The sequence below is a fragment of the Dipodomys ordii genome, unplaced genomic scaffold (assembly GCF_000151885.1).
Source record: "Dipodomys ordii isolate 6190 unplaced genomic scaffold, Dord_2.0 Scaffold94, whole genome shotgun sequence".
Taxonomy (NCBI): Eukaryota; Metazoa; Chordata; class Mammalia; order Rodentia; family Heteromyidae; genus Dipodomys; species Dipodomys ordii.
Window position 1 is genome coordinate 9,476,798 of NW_012267310.1, and position 19,141 is coordinate 9,495,938.

The 19,141-nt window shown below is 36.7% G+C and overlaps 1 protein-coding gene across 4 annotated transcripts in view; it reads right to left on the reverse strand.

The window, feature by feature from the left end:
* Dmd (dystrophin) overlaps nt 1–19,141 on the reverse strand; it is a 139,211-nt gene that overhangs the window by 15,677 nt on the left and 104,393 nt on the right. For all 4 annotated transcript variants that reach the window (XM_013026520.1, XM_013026519.1, XM_013026521.1 and 1 more), the window contains 3 exons: nt 10,496–10,739; nt 9,531–9,654; nt 497–589 (listed from right to left, as the gene is read on the reverse strand). In XM_013026520.1, coding sequence (XP_012881974.1) covers nt 497–589; nt 9,531–9,654; nt 10,496–10,739 — 461 coding nt within the window. The remainder of the gene's footprint in view (nt 1–496; nt 590–9,530; nt 9,655–10,495; nt 10,740–19,141) is intronic.

Sequence of the window (19,141 nt, forward strand, 5' to 3'; positions counted from 1 at the left end):
TATGAAGATCTCATTATGCCTATGTTTAAATGATGGAGTATAATACAACTTTTAAATATGAAGGGCATAAGCTTATAAATCTGAATGCCCCCAACCACCCCTTGCAAGACGTGTTCTAGACTGTATCATCATAGAGCCATGTGTCCCTGGCAAAGATGTTCCAAGGACATGGATTTTCTCACATATAAAACTTCCATAATAATCCATCTCAAGAAAAAAGGCACTCCAGATGTGTGAAAGAAGTACAATATTTGATACACATATGGTAGCACCCTTATTTCACAAGAAATCTCATCATTACATAGATATTGGAATGTAGCATACTCTAAACCATGCTAAAATTCATACTAAAAATAAAACCTAGTCACCATGGATCCAGATTCCCATTCTGACAGCATATGTTGCTTTCCAGATGGACAAACACACCTCAGCTGGATATGGAAGTAAGTGGCCTGCTTCCTGGAGGTCTGAGTCTCTCCTGGGCACTGGCACTTACCTCTCGAACTTGGAAAGGAGTTGTTGAGTTGCTCCATCACTTCTTCTAACCCTGTGCTTGTGTCCTGGGGAGGACTCAGAAGATCTTCCTCACCTTAGTGGAAGCAAAAAAAAAAAATGGCTAATTAATTGTAGCAAAATGTAGAGGCTCTAGAGCAAAAGGCCAGGATCACATTTTCAAATGCATTATCAACTCATCTTACTTGCTCATAAATAGCACCATAAACATCACTAGCTTGATAATTAAGGAACAATTCTTTTTTGTTGTTGTTGTTGCAGGGCCTGGAGCTTGAACTCAGGGCCTTTGCACTGTCCATGAGCTTCTTTTGCTCAAGGCTAAAGCACTGCCATTTGAACCACAGCTCCATTTCCAGATTTGTCTTTTGGTGGTTAATTAGAGATAAGAATCTCATCGCTAGGCACTGGGTGCCAGTAGCTTAGATGGCTCAAGCCTGTAATCCTAGCTACTCAGGAGGCTGAGATTTGAGGATTCTGGTTCAAAGCCAGCTCAGGCAGGAAGGTCCGTGAGATTCTTATCTCCGAATAACCATCAGAAAACCAGAAGTGGTGCTGTTGCTCAAGCAGTGGAGTGTTCACCATGAGCTGAAGAGCTGAGGGACAGCGCCCAGGCCCAGAGTTTAAGCCCCATGACTGACCCCCCCCCCAAAAAAAAAGAAAAAAAAAGAAAAGAAAAAGAATCTGCTTGGGCTAGCTTTGGACCATAATTTTGACCTCAGCCTCCTGAACAGCTAGGATTATAGATAGGTGTGACCAACTGTACCCAGCTGGAACAATTCTTTAAAATCCTTTAAAGTGAAGAATTCCATGTGGTAATTTATCTTTGTTACTCTCCTTGAGAAAAAAACTATTTAGAAGTGAAGATAAAATTGACAAACCTCTTTTCTTACGGTCCATTAGCAAATGTGATTAATTAAACAATTAATTAAATTCTTATGAAATCTCAAGATAAGAAATAAGAATGTGCCTATATGTATTTAATTCATGAAGGCAAGAGAGTTCCTTTTTTCACTCTTTTATTTCATATTTAGCCAAAATTACAAACAAAACTCAAGTACCTTTAAAGTGCAGTGTAAGAGAGATGAAAAAAAAAGGATATACATTAGCTAGGTACCAGTGGCTCATGCCTGTAATCCTAGCTAGTTAGGAGGCTGAGCTCTGAGGATCATAGTTTGAAGCCAGCTGGGGCAGGAAAGTCTATGAGACTTATCTCCAATTAACCATTGAAAAACTGGAAGTGGAGCAGTGTTTCCAAGTGGTAGAGCAGTAGTCTTCAGCAAAAGAGCTCAGAGCCAGTGCCCAGGCCCCAAGTTCAAGCCCATGACTGACAAAAAAATATGTACATTATCTATATCGGGACTAAATTACTATTTCTAAGGACAGTATAGATATAGGGTATACTTGGACATTAGGTGCCTTTCCTGTTTATTACTTGGGACTACATTATCAGAATATTTAAATACTTTATGGAGAGGAATTCTTTTTTTGTGCTACTATCAGGGTTTAAACTCAAGGACTTGTTCTCTCATTTAGCTTGCTTGCTCATGGCTGGTATTCAACCACTTGGACTACCCCTCCAATCCAGATTTTTGTTGATTAACCATACATGGAGTTTTACAGACATTTTTGCATAGGCTCACTTTGTACCAAGAACCTCCAGGTCTGAATTCTTGAGTAGCTAGCATTACAGAAGTGAGCCATTAATGCCCAGCTTAGAGAGGAATTTTTTTTTTTGTAATTCTGAGAATTAATGTAAGGAGAAAACGATGGCTAGGAAGTAAAGGCATTGTTAGGATGCCTTGATTGGAGTGGGGGTTAAAAGGAGGAGAATAGATGGATTAAAAGAGCAATGATGGGTTAATATATCCATAATACTCAATTCATATATGGATACTGAATTAGGAAACGAGATGTCTGGGGCTGGGACAGATGGGGGTGGGGAGAATTATACAAGGGGTGACTAACCAAGATACACTGTACACATAAAATTGACATGTTAAGTTGAAACCCTTTTGTACAACTATTTGAAGAAAACAACAAAAAAACAGTTTTAGGACTATATCGGCTGGGCTGGGCAAGGGAGTCTCCTTGTAGATTTCATGAATCAGTGTCCATTGTGTATTCATTTATTTAAAAAATATACCTCAATCAACGTTTGCAGTAAGGGACAAGTTTCTTAGCTACAAACCAGATTCACTTGAATTTTGAAGATTCTTTGAAACATATCTTCCCTCATAGCAGTCATCTCCAGTCAAGAAAAGAAGTTCTTTGAAAGCACTATTTTTTCAGCAACTTGTCACTTCCAGTGGACAATAGTGAGCATGCCAAAGGACAAGCTCAGGTTCCCAAGTGACTTAGGAATGATGGCCAATTAGTGATAAAATGAATTCTATATATCTGTGGTGTATGTCACCTGGATTTTCATGTAAGATTATAAGCCTGCATTCATTCCTGCATTCTCATCCTTGGTTTTTTTTTTAAAGAAGCAAAAAGAATTATTGCCAGTGCTAACCATTAACATACAATCATATCCTAGGTGAATGTCGTTGTTAGAATGGAGGGCTAAGAAACTAAGGGAGATAAAGTGTGACTCTGTGAGTCTCATGGTAACATCCATATCATAGCATTGGAAACCACGGAAATACTAAGTACAGGTAAAGAAGTAAGATCACAAAGCAGAACTTTCTCTCTATATATACACTCAGACGCTCATGCTCACACACACACACACACACACACACGATTTGCTTAAATTTATGCCTTCAGAAAAGAAATAAAAAAGGATGCTTGATATTTTTAGTTTCTCTTTTCTTGCAGTTTTTAGCCATTATCTAGCAAAGATGATATGAATGAAATACTACAGGATTTTGACAACTGCAGGGCCCATTACATCTCTTCATTCTATTACTGATGGAAATTTTTGCTGAATGGAGAAACACAAGTCAATTTTAATGGCAGCAAGTCCACTTTCATGACACTGTGTTTTATAGAATAAATCAGAGCCCACAGAGACATTCATGAACAGTGATGTTAATATTTCTGACAGTTTAATTACACCACACTAGAGCTCTAGGAACTCAATTGTGCTGTGTTAAGACTCAGGTACACAATCAGTTAGTTATGTGATTGGCACTCCTATCCTTGAAATTTCAAGGATCAAATTATAAAGTATAAAGAAAATGATGTCAACCAAGTTCATCTTTACAGATAATTTATCATCTATGTGTCTCAAATAGGGGCATCCAAGTACAGATGCAAAATTGGCTGCATGTATAAATACAGATGTAAAATGGCTTGTTTTAAGTGAAGGCTTTCTATTTGTGGAAGTATTAGGATTTTGAAGTGAGGACCATATGCTTCCTAGGCAAGTGTGCTTAAACCTCTGGTCATTTTTGCTTTATTTTTGTCTTTTCTTACCTAGGCAGGCCTCAGATCTTCATTGCTTCATTGCTGGTATTACAGCCATGCACCACCATGTCTGACTTTTTAGCTGAGGTAGGGGTTCGTTAACTTGTTTTTCCCAGGATGACCTTCAACTTCAAGCCTTCTATCAGCACCTTCTATGTAGCTAGGATTACAGGTGCAAGCCACTTTCCTCAAGTTTAATATAAAACTTTCATGGTAGTGATAACTGTACTATATCCATTCAAATTTCTTTAGGGGTACTAAGATTTAAATACAGGGTCTCACACTGGCTAAGCCATACTAACACCCAGCTATACCACCAGGTCTTGATCAAATATTTTTTGTATCTAATACATCCTAGGTAGTACATAAACAAGTATAATCTTGTTTTTTTTTCTTTTGTCAATATTCTCTAGATTTCTCAAGACAGCTTTAACTTATCTCTTTCTAAGAACAGAAATCAGATTTATCACATATGACTGAGTATGACTGAAAGATGCGTTGAGGTGCAATATTTCTAATGTCAGATTATACTGAAAAAGTTAAAAATTACATTACAAACTGAATTTAAGCCGGGCGCTAGTGGCTCATGCCTGTATTCCTAGCTATTCAGGAAGCTGAGAGCTGAGGGTCCAGGTTGAAAACCAGCCCAGTCAGGAAAGTCGGTGAGATTTATCTCCAATAAACTCACCAGAAGACCGGAAGTGGTGCTGTAGCTCAAGTGGTAGAGTGCTTGCCTTGAGCTGAAGAGCTCAGAGACAGCGTCCAGGCCCAGAGTTCAAGCCCTACAACTGACAAAAACCCAACCAACCAAACAACAACAAAAAACCCTTAAAGTGACACCACTGTGCTATTAGATAATGGACTAGATTTTTTAATGTCCTTTAAAAAATAACAATTTAAAACAATAAGATTAATTTATTCATTCAGGAGATAAATTAGCTGGGTGCAATGGCTCATGCCTGTAAATCTCGCTATACCCAGGAGGATAAGAGCCAGAGGATTATAGCTTAAAGCAAGTCTGGTCAGAAAAGTTCTCACAGGTACATCTCAGAAGACAACTAGCAAAAATCCTTGCTGGAGGCATGACTCAGTGACAAAGAGCAAGTCAAGCAACCGCTGATACTCTAGCATTCTCAGAAATAATAATTCAATTTCATGCCAGGTATTGTTTAAAGTACTGGTGGTACAGCTATAAATTACCCTGTCTCTATGTAACTCCTCATGCTTCTTGGGGTACACATATTAAACAAATAAACAAGGACACAGCTATATCAGTGCTGATAAACATTGTTAGAGGAGGAGCAAGGGACAATTTTGTAGTTATTTATAACACATCAACACATGACAGAGGGTTCGAAGGGGACATAAGTGCTAATAACTCAACTTGATCATTCCACATTGTACGTGTGCATTACTTATACTGTGGAAAAAATATATTGTATCTTTATAATAAAAATTAAGCTGGACACTGATAGCTGTAATCCTAGCTACTGAGGCTGAGATCTGTGGAACACAGTTCACAAAGCCAGCATAGGAAGATAGGTCTGTGAACCTCATATCTCCAATTAACTGCCCCCCCCCAAAAAAGGTGGAAGTGGAAGTGTGGCTCAAGTGGTTAGAACACTAGCCTTGGGGGAAAAAGCCAAGCAAGAGCACAAAGCACCAAGTTCAAGCCCCAGTACTGGCACCACAAAAATAAATAATAATATAGCTGACTTGTATACTTTGAGACCTCAATCCAGTAATACACCAATAGTATGCATCCACTCTGACTTCTTGTAAAGCATCAGTGTCAAGAAAGATGTAAAGACTGGGGGAGTAGATCAAAGAAGGTCAGAATGAGTTAAGTGGAAGATGAAGAGACATTCTATTTCTGTCTTCTCCAATAAAACGTAAGCTTCCTTAGCACACTGTCCCAGTAAAAGATGTAAAGAACACATGTGGTACCCAGAGACTTATCAGTTTTAAGTACTTCATGGTTTGAGGAAGAACAGTACACTTGCCGCATCTGTGGGGAATTGGTTCCAGGATCCTCAGATACCGAAGTCTATGGATGTCCAAAATCTCTTATGTAAACTGGTGTAGTATTTGTATAGAATCAACATAATCCTTCCATATGCTTTAAATTACCTCTGCTTACGTATAATACTTAATATTGTGTGGATACTATGTCAATAGTTGCTGGAATGTATTTAGGGAATAATGGCAAGAAAAAGTCTGTTATATGCTCAGTATGAATGAACCCTGCCCTCCTACTTTCTGCCTGGAATAATTTCCAACTGTGGTTGACTGAATCCAATGATACAAAACCTCAGGGATGGAGGGTCAAGTGCAATCCATGTCTTTAGACAGATCACCGTGTATAACTGCTTCCACATTTCTCTTAAAATCACCGGGGTTGCATATTTAAAGAATACCACTCTTTATGTAGACTGTGGTTCAAGCAAATCCTAGCCTTATCACATCAAAAATCTTCAACACACAAGGGCACATACTGCAAGTTATTTAAACACACCTGTGAACAGCCTTCAAAAGAACACAGTGCTTTTCTTCCTTTTTGAAATGAACTTGGCTTATGCAGTTCAAATAAAAAAAAGGATCTTTGAATCCATGCATATCTTTCAGAGGAAAAAATAACAACATAGCCTATCCATTTCACACAGGCAAGTTATCTGAGTCTCACTCAGCCACAGAAATACAGACTTTTGTCCATATATTTGGTTTGGCCACAATCTTCTTGTTTCCACAAATCATCAGGACCATAGCCTGATGAATACTTTGATTTGGGTGCTTTACCAGGCACGTTTCTGCCTTTTCACCAATGTTGACAACCTAAATAATTAATGCCTCTAAACACCTAGGGCTCTGAATCTCACTGTGAAAATATGCAACTTTATTTCACATGCTTTACTTACTTCAAAAAAGAAAAGAAAGAAAACCCCGAAGTTGCAAACAACAACAGAGGTACTAAAGCTCAGTTATTTTCAGAATTTATAGGCTTTTCAAAGGCATGCCCTATTTTTTTCATGTGATACGCTATCATTGACAGTCCCAACAGTCCATTAGCTGTATTCAGCTGTATTCTCTTTCTCGTGTGAAGAAAGAGAAGCTGACACAGAGATTGCCTGAAATCACTGAGGTATAGTAAAACCAGGAAAACAATCTCACACATATCCTTTTCCTTCTCCAAGCAATTGAAACTTGACTTTCTTACATGGTTTGGACTGCTCGAGAAGAGGCTGTATTCCTCCTCAGTGCGGTAGATTCTTGAATATCATCATATGTACTTTAACCATATCAGAGTTGGTCATCTCCTCAGAGTCCTTTTCAATAACTTCCTTAGCTTGGTCAGCTAGCATTCTCATCCCAAGGACTTCACCAACCTGTGGATGAGCCCGCAACTCTAGACTTAGCAATCAAGGAACATTTCCCTTAATTCCTCAATGATCTCTTCTTCTGCAGGGCACTGGGAAGTTACTTGAAAGCATTTATTTGCATGATGTCCAGCTTGTGAACGTTTTGGACCTTGAGTTCCTCACCTTCTGCCATAAAACTCATGCTCACTTGTGATCTTTCCTTTCTGTCCTATTGATTAGGGGTAGCCACTTGGCTTCTCTTTATTCTACTTCATGAATGATGCCAGGTATAAAATGGATTCCTGACCACCACATATTAAAAGCCAACAGAATTTCGAATGTGAACCACCAGTCTCTACATTTTTGTGAGGTAATAGTGCTTTTGTGTTTATCTACTTGGTGTTGGTGTTTGAACTTAAGAGTTTCATGCTTTCTCAGCTTGCTTACCTAGCTACATGCTACCACCTCAGCCACATTTCTAGCCTAGCTTTTTGCTGGTTATTTTGGAGATAGTGTCTTTATAGGACTTTTATTTTGGGGTTGGTTTCCAACTGTAATTCTGTGGATCTCAGCTTCTTGAGTACTCCTGAATTCTTGGGCTTGTGTGATCCTCTGGCCTAGTTTCCAGACTATCTAGGACTACAATTGTGTACCACTGAGCTGGGCTTTGTACAGTAACACTGAGTCAAGTATAACCAATTCAGTACTCAAGGAAAAAGAGGGATGGAGTCATGGGGATGACTCATGTTTACTTGGTTTTCAAAGAGTGGAAGTGGAGAGGATGGGCCAAATATTTGTGATCTTCATAAAACACTATTGCCTAACTTATCACAGCAGGAAACCAATGAGCACCTGGCTGGCACCTCCTGTCCCAACCATTCACAAGCACTGTAAAATGCTAATTTTGACCTGCTTTGATCATGTATGCCTCATCAACTGTAGCTTTGTTAGAACACAGGCCTAGGCAGAGAACCTTTCTGAAGAATGACATCAGATTATAGCAACCATTTCCTTAACACATTCATCTCCTTTTTAACCTGAGCCCTCATTCTCACTTGGTATTGTTCTAAAAGTGTCTTCACTTTAATTCTCACTCATTTTATAGACCATGTGGCCTTTTATTTCATTGAAAGGGGTCACAAGTGTTCCAACTTTTTTTCTCAGAAAATGATTTCTCTGAAATGGCCAGTGCATTTACAGTGATCCAATAGGCTGTGATTTCTTTTCATTTCCATTAAGCTCTACTTAGCATTTGACCTTCGACCACTACACCTTCTATGAACCCATTACTACTCAGTCTTTTACCACCGCATTCCCTGAGGCCCTATCCAAGCAACTTTGTTAGCTGTTTCTCATCTCAAATTCTTCAGTAATCAATTCTACAGAACCCGATCTTAAATATTCCACAGACTACTCTCTTACTTAGGGATAGAATTGTACCTTAATTTCTTTTTGAACATGGCTTAGAAAACCTGCCAGTTCCTCAAGCACATTATGTCCTAAATCCAAAGTTTTAGTCTCTCTTTCCAGTCACACCCTCCCTTTTCTTCTTTCCTTCCCTCACACATCTTGCTCTGTCTTCAGAAAACTATTTTCATGAAATCATCTCATGGTCATCTCTTCCCACATTTCTCAAATACAGGGTACAGAACTCAAGGCCTCTTGGCCTTTGTAACTGCCTTCTAGTGTGTAATTAAAATTTTCTATACAAGTTTTACTTTGGGCCATATATAGATGTCAGCATATACCCTTTAAGATAATTTCTTTTCAGATACTCCCACATAAATGTGATTTTCAGTAGCTCCCTAACACTTATCAAAATGATTCAATCGCCTCTGTCCAATTTTCATATCACTACAGTGTGACTCCCACCTTCCTCTACAACCTTCCTGTCTTCTGTCTCCACCTTGGACAACTGTTTCCTACCCTCGGTCCAAGTTCGTCATCTCTATATGTTCAGTTCTGTTTTCTTAATGCAGGGTATTTTGAATCCTAACTCCATCTTTTGGAAGTCTTCACAAATATCAGTAAAATATCTGGCTTCCAAATTGAAGGAAAATATATAACCATTTTTCTCTATCCTGAATAGGATAGCTGCAGACTTGGGTCACTGTATATCCCCTAAGGCACTTGTGATGGTAACTCTGTCTAAAATTGATATTAGACAATTTAGCTAATGATTCAGATTGCTAGCAACCATTACACATTTTCCATACCCTAAAAGTAGAATCTAAGAGTAGTTAAGAAACTTACCCATAGATTCTGAAGTTTGACTGCCAACCACTCTGAGTAGCATAGGCTGACTGCTGTCTGACCTCTGCAGAGAGGTAGAAGGCGAGGACAAGGTGGTACCATTCACTTTGGCCTCTGCCTGGGGCTAAGGCACGCGAAAGAAAACAGAATTACTTTTCCACAAAACACATTCAAAAATTATATAAAAATAAAAATATTATAGACACTCAAGGACTGAGAAATAAGGACCTTCTCTCCTTTGAATCCATCTAGAGATTATGAATTGGGGATATTTTACTGTTGAAAGAATCCATGGATATTATCTTTATATCTTAATTATGTCCCCATATAAAAATCAGAAAGAAATCAGAACTTTTGTGGGACAAAATATACAAATCATTAGACTAAAAGACTGAAAATTGCAGAAGGCCAGGTAGGAATGGTGAGACCACATGAAACCTCAAAATGTAATGGATAATTTATATGTTGGGGAAGTATTATGTTATGTGATTGAGAGAATGAATCTCAAAACTTAAAATTCCCGGAACTGTAGGACAATGTCCAGATCAGATCTATTACAACTTATTATCTTGCTACATTTCCATTGGAGGTTTAAACATTATGGGCTAAGGATTAGAAGAAAAAGCCCAAAAGTATACCAGAACACATCAGTAATTTCAGACAAAAGAAGTTCATTACAAGTGGTAAAATTTTCCCTTACAGGAAACTACTAAAATCTTTTGGCATTTTTGCCCCAGGTACATTTCAAATGGGTCAAAAAAAAAATTGGTGGGAAAACAATTGAGCAGATATAAAAAGGTACACTCCATTTTCTCCTATTATATACCTACTGATGCATAGCACATATGAATTGAAGTTTGTGGTAGTCCTGGTAAGGACTCTATGACTTTAGTATTTTGGTTTTGTTTAAGGGGGTGAAAGTGAACATTTGCAACTATCATGCATTTGAGAGATGCAAGCCTCACTTGTTCCAGCAGCTGCCTAAGCCTGTGTAACTGTGACTCCAGCTGTTTATTATGATCTTCCAGGATTTGCATCCTGGCTTCCAGGCGGCCTTTGTGTTGACGCAATAGCTTGGCCTCCGCAATGAGCTCAGCATCCCGTGGACTCTGAGGTGAAGTGGGCATCATTTCAGGAGGAGATGGCAGTGGGGACAGGCCTTTATGTTCATGCTGCTGCTTTAGACGGTCATATTCTGCTTGCAGATTCCTATTGATAGCAAAGGTGTAAAGAAAGAAAGAGGAAAAAAAAACAAGAACATTTAATATCATTGCCAGATTTCAAATAACACTGCAGATAAATGAATCTGACCATCATACCAAACAAGAGCAAGCAAGCGATGCATTAATGAATGGTGTTGATGATGATGGTGATCTTACCAATGTTAAAAGAACAAAAAAAAATGTGAAGCTGTGACTGGAGTGTAAGGGAAATACTTTTTAATTTTTATGTTATATTAAAAACCTCATGAGTGCTATGTTCCCGTAAGTAAGCATCAAAAGATTTAAACATTTTGTAAATACTTCTTTATAATTTTGTGAGATAAAAATTTTTATACCTCTATTAACACTTAGGTGTGTTTTCTAAAAAAAAATCAAACAAATTTAACACAAATGTATAGGAATATACAAAAACTATACTCATATCCCCACCACCTTGTCTTAATAAATATTTGCCATCATTAAAAAAAATATTTTTGGTGCTGGTGATCAAACCCAGGACCTTGCATGTTCCAACTGTTTCCCCCCCCTCCCCTCGCCCCCCCCCCTTCGGGCTTCCCTGGAGTCCTGCTCCTAATTATCTCTTTAATATCTCTTTATCTTCCAGCCCCTGCTTCCTGACCCCCGCTCAGGGCTGAGGACCGAACCCAGGGCCTTGCGCATGCCGGGTGGCTGCCCTTCTGCTGGGCTAAACCCCCAGCTCCTGTTTTTTTTTTTTTTAAAAAGAAACAAAGTATGGCAGCTAAAGCTGAAGCTCTCCCCACCAACATGCCCTGCTCAATACATGCCTTCTCACCATAACTCCCAAGGCGATGCCATATTGAACCCCAAATCCATCATTACCATGCATGTATCCACACGTTACCTTGAACTTAATAAAGATGCTTTTTTATTTACAAAAGTAGCCACTTCTGTAATTCAATCTAACAGCGTTATTTTGCATGTTCATATTTAAGACTCTTATGTGTAAGAATGTACATACAATCCTAAGAGCTTCCCTTTGCCTTCAACATTGCTTTTGAAGACATATCCATGTTAGGACATAAGGGGTTGCTACTTTACTATTATAAGGTATTATTATTTTGCTGCTTTAATATGCCAACGACATCTTTCTATGACAAATCATGATGGAATAAATTGCCTTTTGGAGAACTTGCTTAAGACATTCTGTAATAGAATACATTCTTTTTTTAATTAACCTTATCACATTCTTACTATTACTTATTAAGTAGTTATACATTTCAATTCCAGAATGAGGTTATGAGTAGAATACATCTTAATCAATGTTGTTACCTCTTCCATTCTTCCCCTTTCCCCCATCCCATCTCTACCCTCAAGTTATGTAGTTCAATTTTCACATAATGTACATTGAATGCATTTGCTCACCCTTCCTTCCTCCCTCCATGTGATTCCACTCTCCCCACCCCCAACAAAGCAAGTTTCAACTTCTTGATATTTATTTTTTGTGAAAGGGTTTGTTAGTTGTTCAGGAGTTACACCATTGGACTCCTCCCCTAAGTATACCATCCTTTAATCAATGTGTGTGTATGCATATAACTCTGTATGTTTTCATGTATGTTTGTATTTTAGATCTAACTTCCACATGAGAGAAAACATGCATCATTTTCCTCGCTGAGCCTAACATTGCATTTAACATAATATTCAGAATACATCTTTTTTTTTTTGTCGGTGGTGAGGCCTGAACTCTGGACCTGGGCTCTGTCCCTCAGCTCTTCAGAGCAAGGCTGGCGCTCTACCACTTGAGCCACAGCACCACTTTTGGCTTATGTTGTGCTGAGGAATTGAACCCAGGGCCTCATGCATGCAAGGCAAGCACTCTACCACTGAGCCACACCTTCCCAGCCCCTCAGAATACATCTTCATGTGGAATTGTTAGGTTCTAGTAACATCTTCAATCTCCTTACATATCACCAAATACTCTCCTTAGTGGCTTTTACTAATTTATTCTCTCATCAGTAATGAATGGAGTGTTCTATCTGGATTCATTCTTATCAAAACTTGGGTGGTATTGGACATTCACATTTTTGCCAATCTATATAACCATAATTACTGGGGACTCAAAGTTTCTTTCAAGTTAACTTGCTTTTCATGTTTTCCTAACCCATTTTCCTGCTGTGTTTGTCTTCTTCCTATGAAAATTGTTTATATATTCTAGATGTTTATCCTTTGTCAGCTATGCTCATGGAAAATATTTCCTGCCTTTCCTTAACTTTGTTCATGAATCTCATGTCCATCATTACATATTATTCAAATTTAAATTTCAACATATTTCTTTGTGTTTTCTACTTTTATGTTTTGTTAAAGACAATCTTGTTTCCACATACATTTTAAAGTTGAAAATTTTGCTTTTCATATTTAAGGCTCTAACTTTTCCCAAGTCTGCTTTTATTGTTGATACAAACATCTAAACTAATTTTACATTTCCTTTATAAACAATTAAGCCAAACCCATTTATTGCTAGTTCATTTATTTTCCTAGTAATTTTGATGTCTCTGCAATCCAGCAAGTGTCCAGAAATAAACAGCTGTACTTCTAAGCTCTCTCTTCTCTTCTGATTGTGATTGTCTGTGTAGCTTTTAATCAATAGGTGTCTGATGGGGTTTTTTCTTTTTCCTCAAAACTGTCTGTGCTATTCTGATTTCTTTGATTTTTTTGGGGGGGGGTCTGGTCATGGGGCCTGAACTCTGGGCCTGGGCGCTGTCCCTCAGCTCTTCAGCTCAAGGCTAGCACTCTACCACTTGAGCCACAGCGCCACTTCCGGCTTTTTTCTTTTTGCTTATGTGGTACTGAAGAATCGAACCCAGGGACTCAGGCATGCAAGGCAAGTGCTCTACCACTGAGCCACCTCCCCAGCCCCTCTCTTTGATTTTCTCTGTGACTTTAGAATCAAATTTTTATATATTATGAAAATGCTTCTTGAATTTTTTAATGAAAATATATTAAATTTAGTGATTAAATGGTGAAGAACTGAGTTCATATTGAGTCTGGATCTCTAGGAATGGAGTGGAATTACTCACCTATTCTGTATCATTTTATGTCTACCAATATATTTTGTATTTTACTATTTTGTTCTTGATGATTTTCAAAATGGATGCTTAAATTATTGAATATCTGTACTTTTAAAAATGAGCATATGATGGATTTTAGTTTTCCTTCCTGGTGTCACTTTATGTATCACAAGTTTGGATAGATATCACTTGATTGAATTCAGTTGTTTATGTTTTATAATCTGTATTGAGATTTTAAAAAATTAAGACAGTCATTAGAAGTGCAATTTTTAATTTACAAACATTTTTTCACTATCATTTTTGTTTTACTCATCTAACTTCTTTGCCTTGTAATGAGAGAATATCTGTATGATAATGATACTTTGAAATTTACTAATACTTATTTTTTGTTATCTCATTCATAGTTACTTTCTAAAAATGAACCTTAGAAATATATGTATTTTTACATGTGAAAGGCAATCTCAAAATACATATCTAGTGTGCTAATTAAGTTTGAATTGCCTGTATGTTTACTTATTTTTTATTCCTCATATCCTTCAACTTATTTTAGAGGAATGTTGAAATAGAATGGATTTTTTAGTTTCTCCTTTTAATTCTGTTCTAATTCACTTTGTTTGAAAGGGTGTCAATGCTGGTGAGATTCAGTAATAAACCTTGATTGCTTTTGCACTTTTTCTTATATAAGAAATATTATAAAAAGTATTCTTATATAATATACAATTTTGTTCCCAATATTGTTTACTGCCATGAATTTCATTTCATATTTCTATGACCATTCTACTTCCTCTGGCTATAGTTGATTATTGCCCCAAAAATATAAGCAGCATTAGCCAACAAAGGTTCAAGATGCTATAAGATTTACTGAAAATACAATTCCAATTGAGTATACTTCTGATACTTGATACCCAGTTGTAATAAATACCAAATAAGATGACAGATTTCAGTTGTTCCTAGATGATACTTGATCAAGTGGGAAAAAAACCTCTCCACAAATATGAAAGATTTATATTTATGAGCAAAGACATGAGTCTTGAGAAATAAGGAGGCAAAAGTTTTTTCAATGTCCATTATGAAAAAGTAAAATAATCTCCTGACTATGTTTCCATTACAGAGCTATTTTCTGTTTTTCCTTATCTGGAAGGGTTGATATTTCTTCCAAAAGGTGAACTTTCAGGTTCCACGTGTCTACACTGAAGCAGAAATGAAATTGTATACACTCTTTGTTTATTACTGGTTTTACCCTGTACCTAATATTACAAGCAACATAAGAACTTATTTCAAGTCATGCAGGAAATCCATGTATAGGCTTGTTGATGTATAAGAAACACAATCTCCAATCAGTGCTTACTGAATTTCTATTGTTATCAATCTTTAAGGACAACTATTTGTCTACTTTGTTTCATAGCAATCTGCTTTGACAAAACAGATTTTTTTTGACAAAAAAAATCTCTGACAAAAGAGATTTATTTCAATAAGTTTACCTTTCTCCAGACTACACATTTGTCCTCTGGGTCTGAACCAATGTATGCAGTTGTCCACATTAATTAAGTCTAATTTGTGACCACTTAACAAGCAATCAGCTGTTTCTGTGAACATGAAGAGACATCCAAAACTCACAGAGGCTCATTCCACAAGAAGTACCTTCTATTTTTTTCCCCTTGCAGAAATTAGCTAAAAGAAAACTACCTTCACTGAAACGTTCTGTCAACCCAAGTCTCTTCTTTCTACTACATTGGGTTATTTATGCACTTCCTTTTGAAAATAGTGTTTCAGACTTCAGGATAGTACAACAAACCATTACTGTCTTCTCACCTTACTCATCAGTAAGGCACTGAGAGGAGACTGCCTTTTTTTAGAGAAATTTTTCTTGGCATTCTGATCCTATGGGTCTAGTTGTCCAGGAAGCTCTCCTTCTATGAGTGATTTATAAGAAGTGTCTTTCTTCAGAAAACATGGTTTAGTATATACAACACATTATATTTCTGTTTTTGTGTTTTCCAGTGAAAAAACAGAAAAGGCTCATTTTAATCAGGCAGGGCTTCTTAACGCTGAGCTATAAAGAATACCAATATCTCTATGTAGGCCTTTTTTTCCTTTCCAGATGTTCAAAATTTCTCTTGGGAGACCATTTCCTTAAAAGACTCACATCCTTCATCAATTTGGGAAGATTCTAAGCTATTATAGCTTTGCATATTGCTTCTCTGCCACTTCCTCCATTCTTTTCTGAAGCCCCCTCAAATATGTCTCTAAACAGATCCTCAAAGTATACCTAGTATGCATATTTTAAAACTTTATGGTCATTTCTCCATTTCTCTTGTTAAATATATGTACATATATGTGTATGTATATATACATACATATTTCCTTTTGCTTTTAATGCTACGCATAGTAAAGACCTTGACTTCATCTTTCAGATTCCCTTACCTTCTTTAACTATTAGTCTATAATTTATCCTGTCTATATTAAATTTAGGAACTTCAATGATTAAAGTTTTATTTGCAAAGTTAATTAGTTCTTGTTATTTTAGTGAATAGTGCTCCTTTATTTGTTTTTGAGCATTCTGAACATACTCAAACAAAACAGTCTTTATGGTGGTGTTCTATTGTTTTACTTTCAGCTAGACTTAATTTTTTTCTGATGTTGACTTTTGAAGGACAGGCATAATCTCAGTTCTTTAGAGCTATGGATTCTGGTTTGGAGATACATTTTGAAAGAGAGAGAGAGAGAGAGTGTGTGTTTGTGTGTGTGTGGTTTCATTTTGAAAGAGTGTGTGTGTGTGTGTGTGTGTGTGTGTGTGTGTGTGGTTTCCTTTACATTGCCTTTATTTCTGTAGTGGTTTTGTAATTGCTCCCACTCATCACTCAGAGCCTATAGCCTAGAACTAGATCTTGAGTTGGTCATTTTCATCTTCTACACTTAGTGATGCGGAAGTTAACACAAATTTCACCACTGGGCAATAGGCAGACTGGCATAGATCCTAGTTTCAAGGTAATGATGCTCTCTTTCTCCCAGACTCTATGCATTAGGCTCAAGGTTAACCCAGCAGTCAAAATTACTCTTGTTCATGTATTTTTTGTATGGATCTCTCAGACATGTTTTTTTTGTGGGACCCAGATTTCAAATAATAATCCTTGCTCTGAGTCCCACCCCTACCATGTTACACAGATACTTTTAATCTTTCTTATGATACTAGGAGCCCAAAGCCACAATGTTAGCACACTTATTAATCGCCATGACTTATTTGCTCCAGTCCCCACAGAAATTGTTCATCTCATTTTAAAGTCCACCTGCATGTTTTCCATTGTACATATTATCTACCACTAGATAAATGACAGAAGCAGAAGCAGATGCCTTAAAGCAAGAGGTAATCTTATCTTAATCAGAGGCTACCAGGATACATTGATTTTGTAGATGTATTGCCAAGGTTTCCTCAGTATTAATTCAAACTTTACTTCACTAGCCCAGGGTGAAATGAGACCAGGAAATAATTTTCTTGTAAACAAACATGTGACAAACATAAGCTTTCTAGTAAGCTCAGTAACCAGCTTGACTGTGAGGGACTAGTTTTCTCTCCTGAGGCTCTGCAGGAAGACAAGTTGCTATGCCAAAGTGTGAAAGCTAGAAATGGCTCAAGAAAAGTATCTTGGCCAACAACCAAGTAAATCACAAAGTTCATTTATATGAGTTTAAATTCTCTTTTGGGGTATTTATAAATGTTCATGAGGATTACTAAGAGAATCTGATGCTCAGGGACTGATCTGCAAATGAGTTTCACTAAACATCTAATAAATGTAGTCATAGAGCTGTGCTAGGATATTATTTTGTTACCTTGGGAAATGGGCTCATTTTGTTTTGTATTTTATAAATTAAGCTCTTTTCTTATAGTTAAAAATCTAGTTTTTCCCTTAATATAAGAAATCTGCAAGTACCTCTCTAAATATAATATGATTCTAGATTTTTTTTAGTTCCAATATTTACAGGGCTTGTAAGGGTTTATCAGTTTTATAAGTGATTGATAAGATACCACTACCACTGTTTCAAAAAAAGTTGTTTAAAAGTTCAGACACAAGTACATAATTTACCCATTTGAACAATTGGCTATCAATTCAAGTTGTTAACCAATATATATTTTGCTTTCCTTGAAGTTGCACATCTCACCCCTACTGATTCTCTAATTGCTAGAATGTAGCTACAGAGTTCATTTCAATACAGATAAATGTATGTCAGAGATCAGACAATGACTCCACAGAGAATCTATTTACATTCTTGATTATCTTGTAAATTATATTTCTCTGGTAGCTCCCTAAGGAACACTAATTCAAATTCACTGCACGTGGCTTCTGTCACTACAATTTCTTCCTGCAGCCAGTCATCCTAAAAAAAGTGTTCCATCCATTATTAATTTCTTATTCTCCATAGAGCTAAAACATCCTTCCATTCTATAACTATGTAGCTATATCTGATTAATTTTATATCATAAAGTACATAAACGTAGTTGTCCAGATACAAATTTACATTTTAACAAATTTCCAACCAACTAATGGACAGAAGAGATAAATCACATTTGTAAAGCTTATTACTTTACTGCTTCCTGATAAAAATGTGGAAGCACGTGACCCTTTTAGCAATGACTTATGCTTGTCATTGTAGTTATGACAATCATAATGACAATGTATGATATAGAACTGACAAAAATCATTTTGTAATTTCATGCACAGAAATCAAGTGATTTCAACCTAGGTCACCTCCTCATTAAATGGAACTTCCCTACTATGAATAATTCCGTAGTAGTAACATGGTATTTTTGAAAATCTCATAAAGAAATGAAGGTCACTTTTCAGTGATCAATGGTTTTTTTTATGATCAATGCTTCTTAAACTGCAATTACGTGTCAAACTTTATATAAAAGAATAAGCAAAATGTACTCACTACCTTACTTATGTAACTGTAACCCTCTGTATATCACCTTGACAATAAAATTAAAATAAAAAAAGAATAAGCACATGCAGTCTGTTTCACAAAGTGGAACAAGTACAGAAGTCTGCATCTAAAAGGAATAGGACCAGAGAAATCCAGCTTTACTCTGATATAAAATCAAAAGTAATAAAATCATATCCACCCAAATCTAAATTCAGGCAAACGTAGTAAAACTATTCTAGTAACTATACACTTAGCAATTTACCATTTCTTTTAGAAAAAGACAAATTATTCTGTCAGCATGGTATATTTTAATACTTAGAAAGTGCACAGAACCTTTGTGATAACAATGAAAATATTTAAAGCTATAATGAAAAACTTCCTTGGGCACCAAGTCAAAAATATCCCTCAGTTAGGTAGGAAAAGATATTCATGTGCTTTGGCA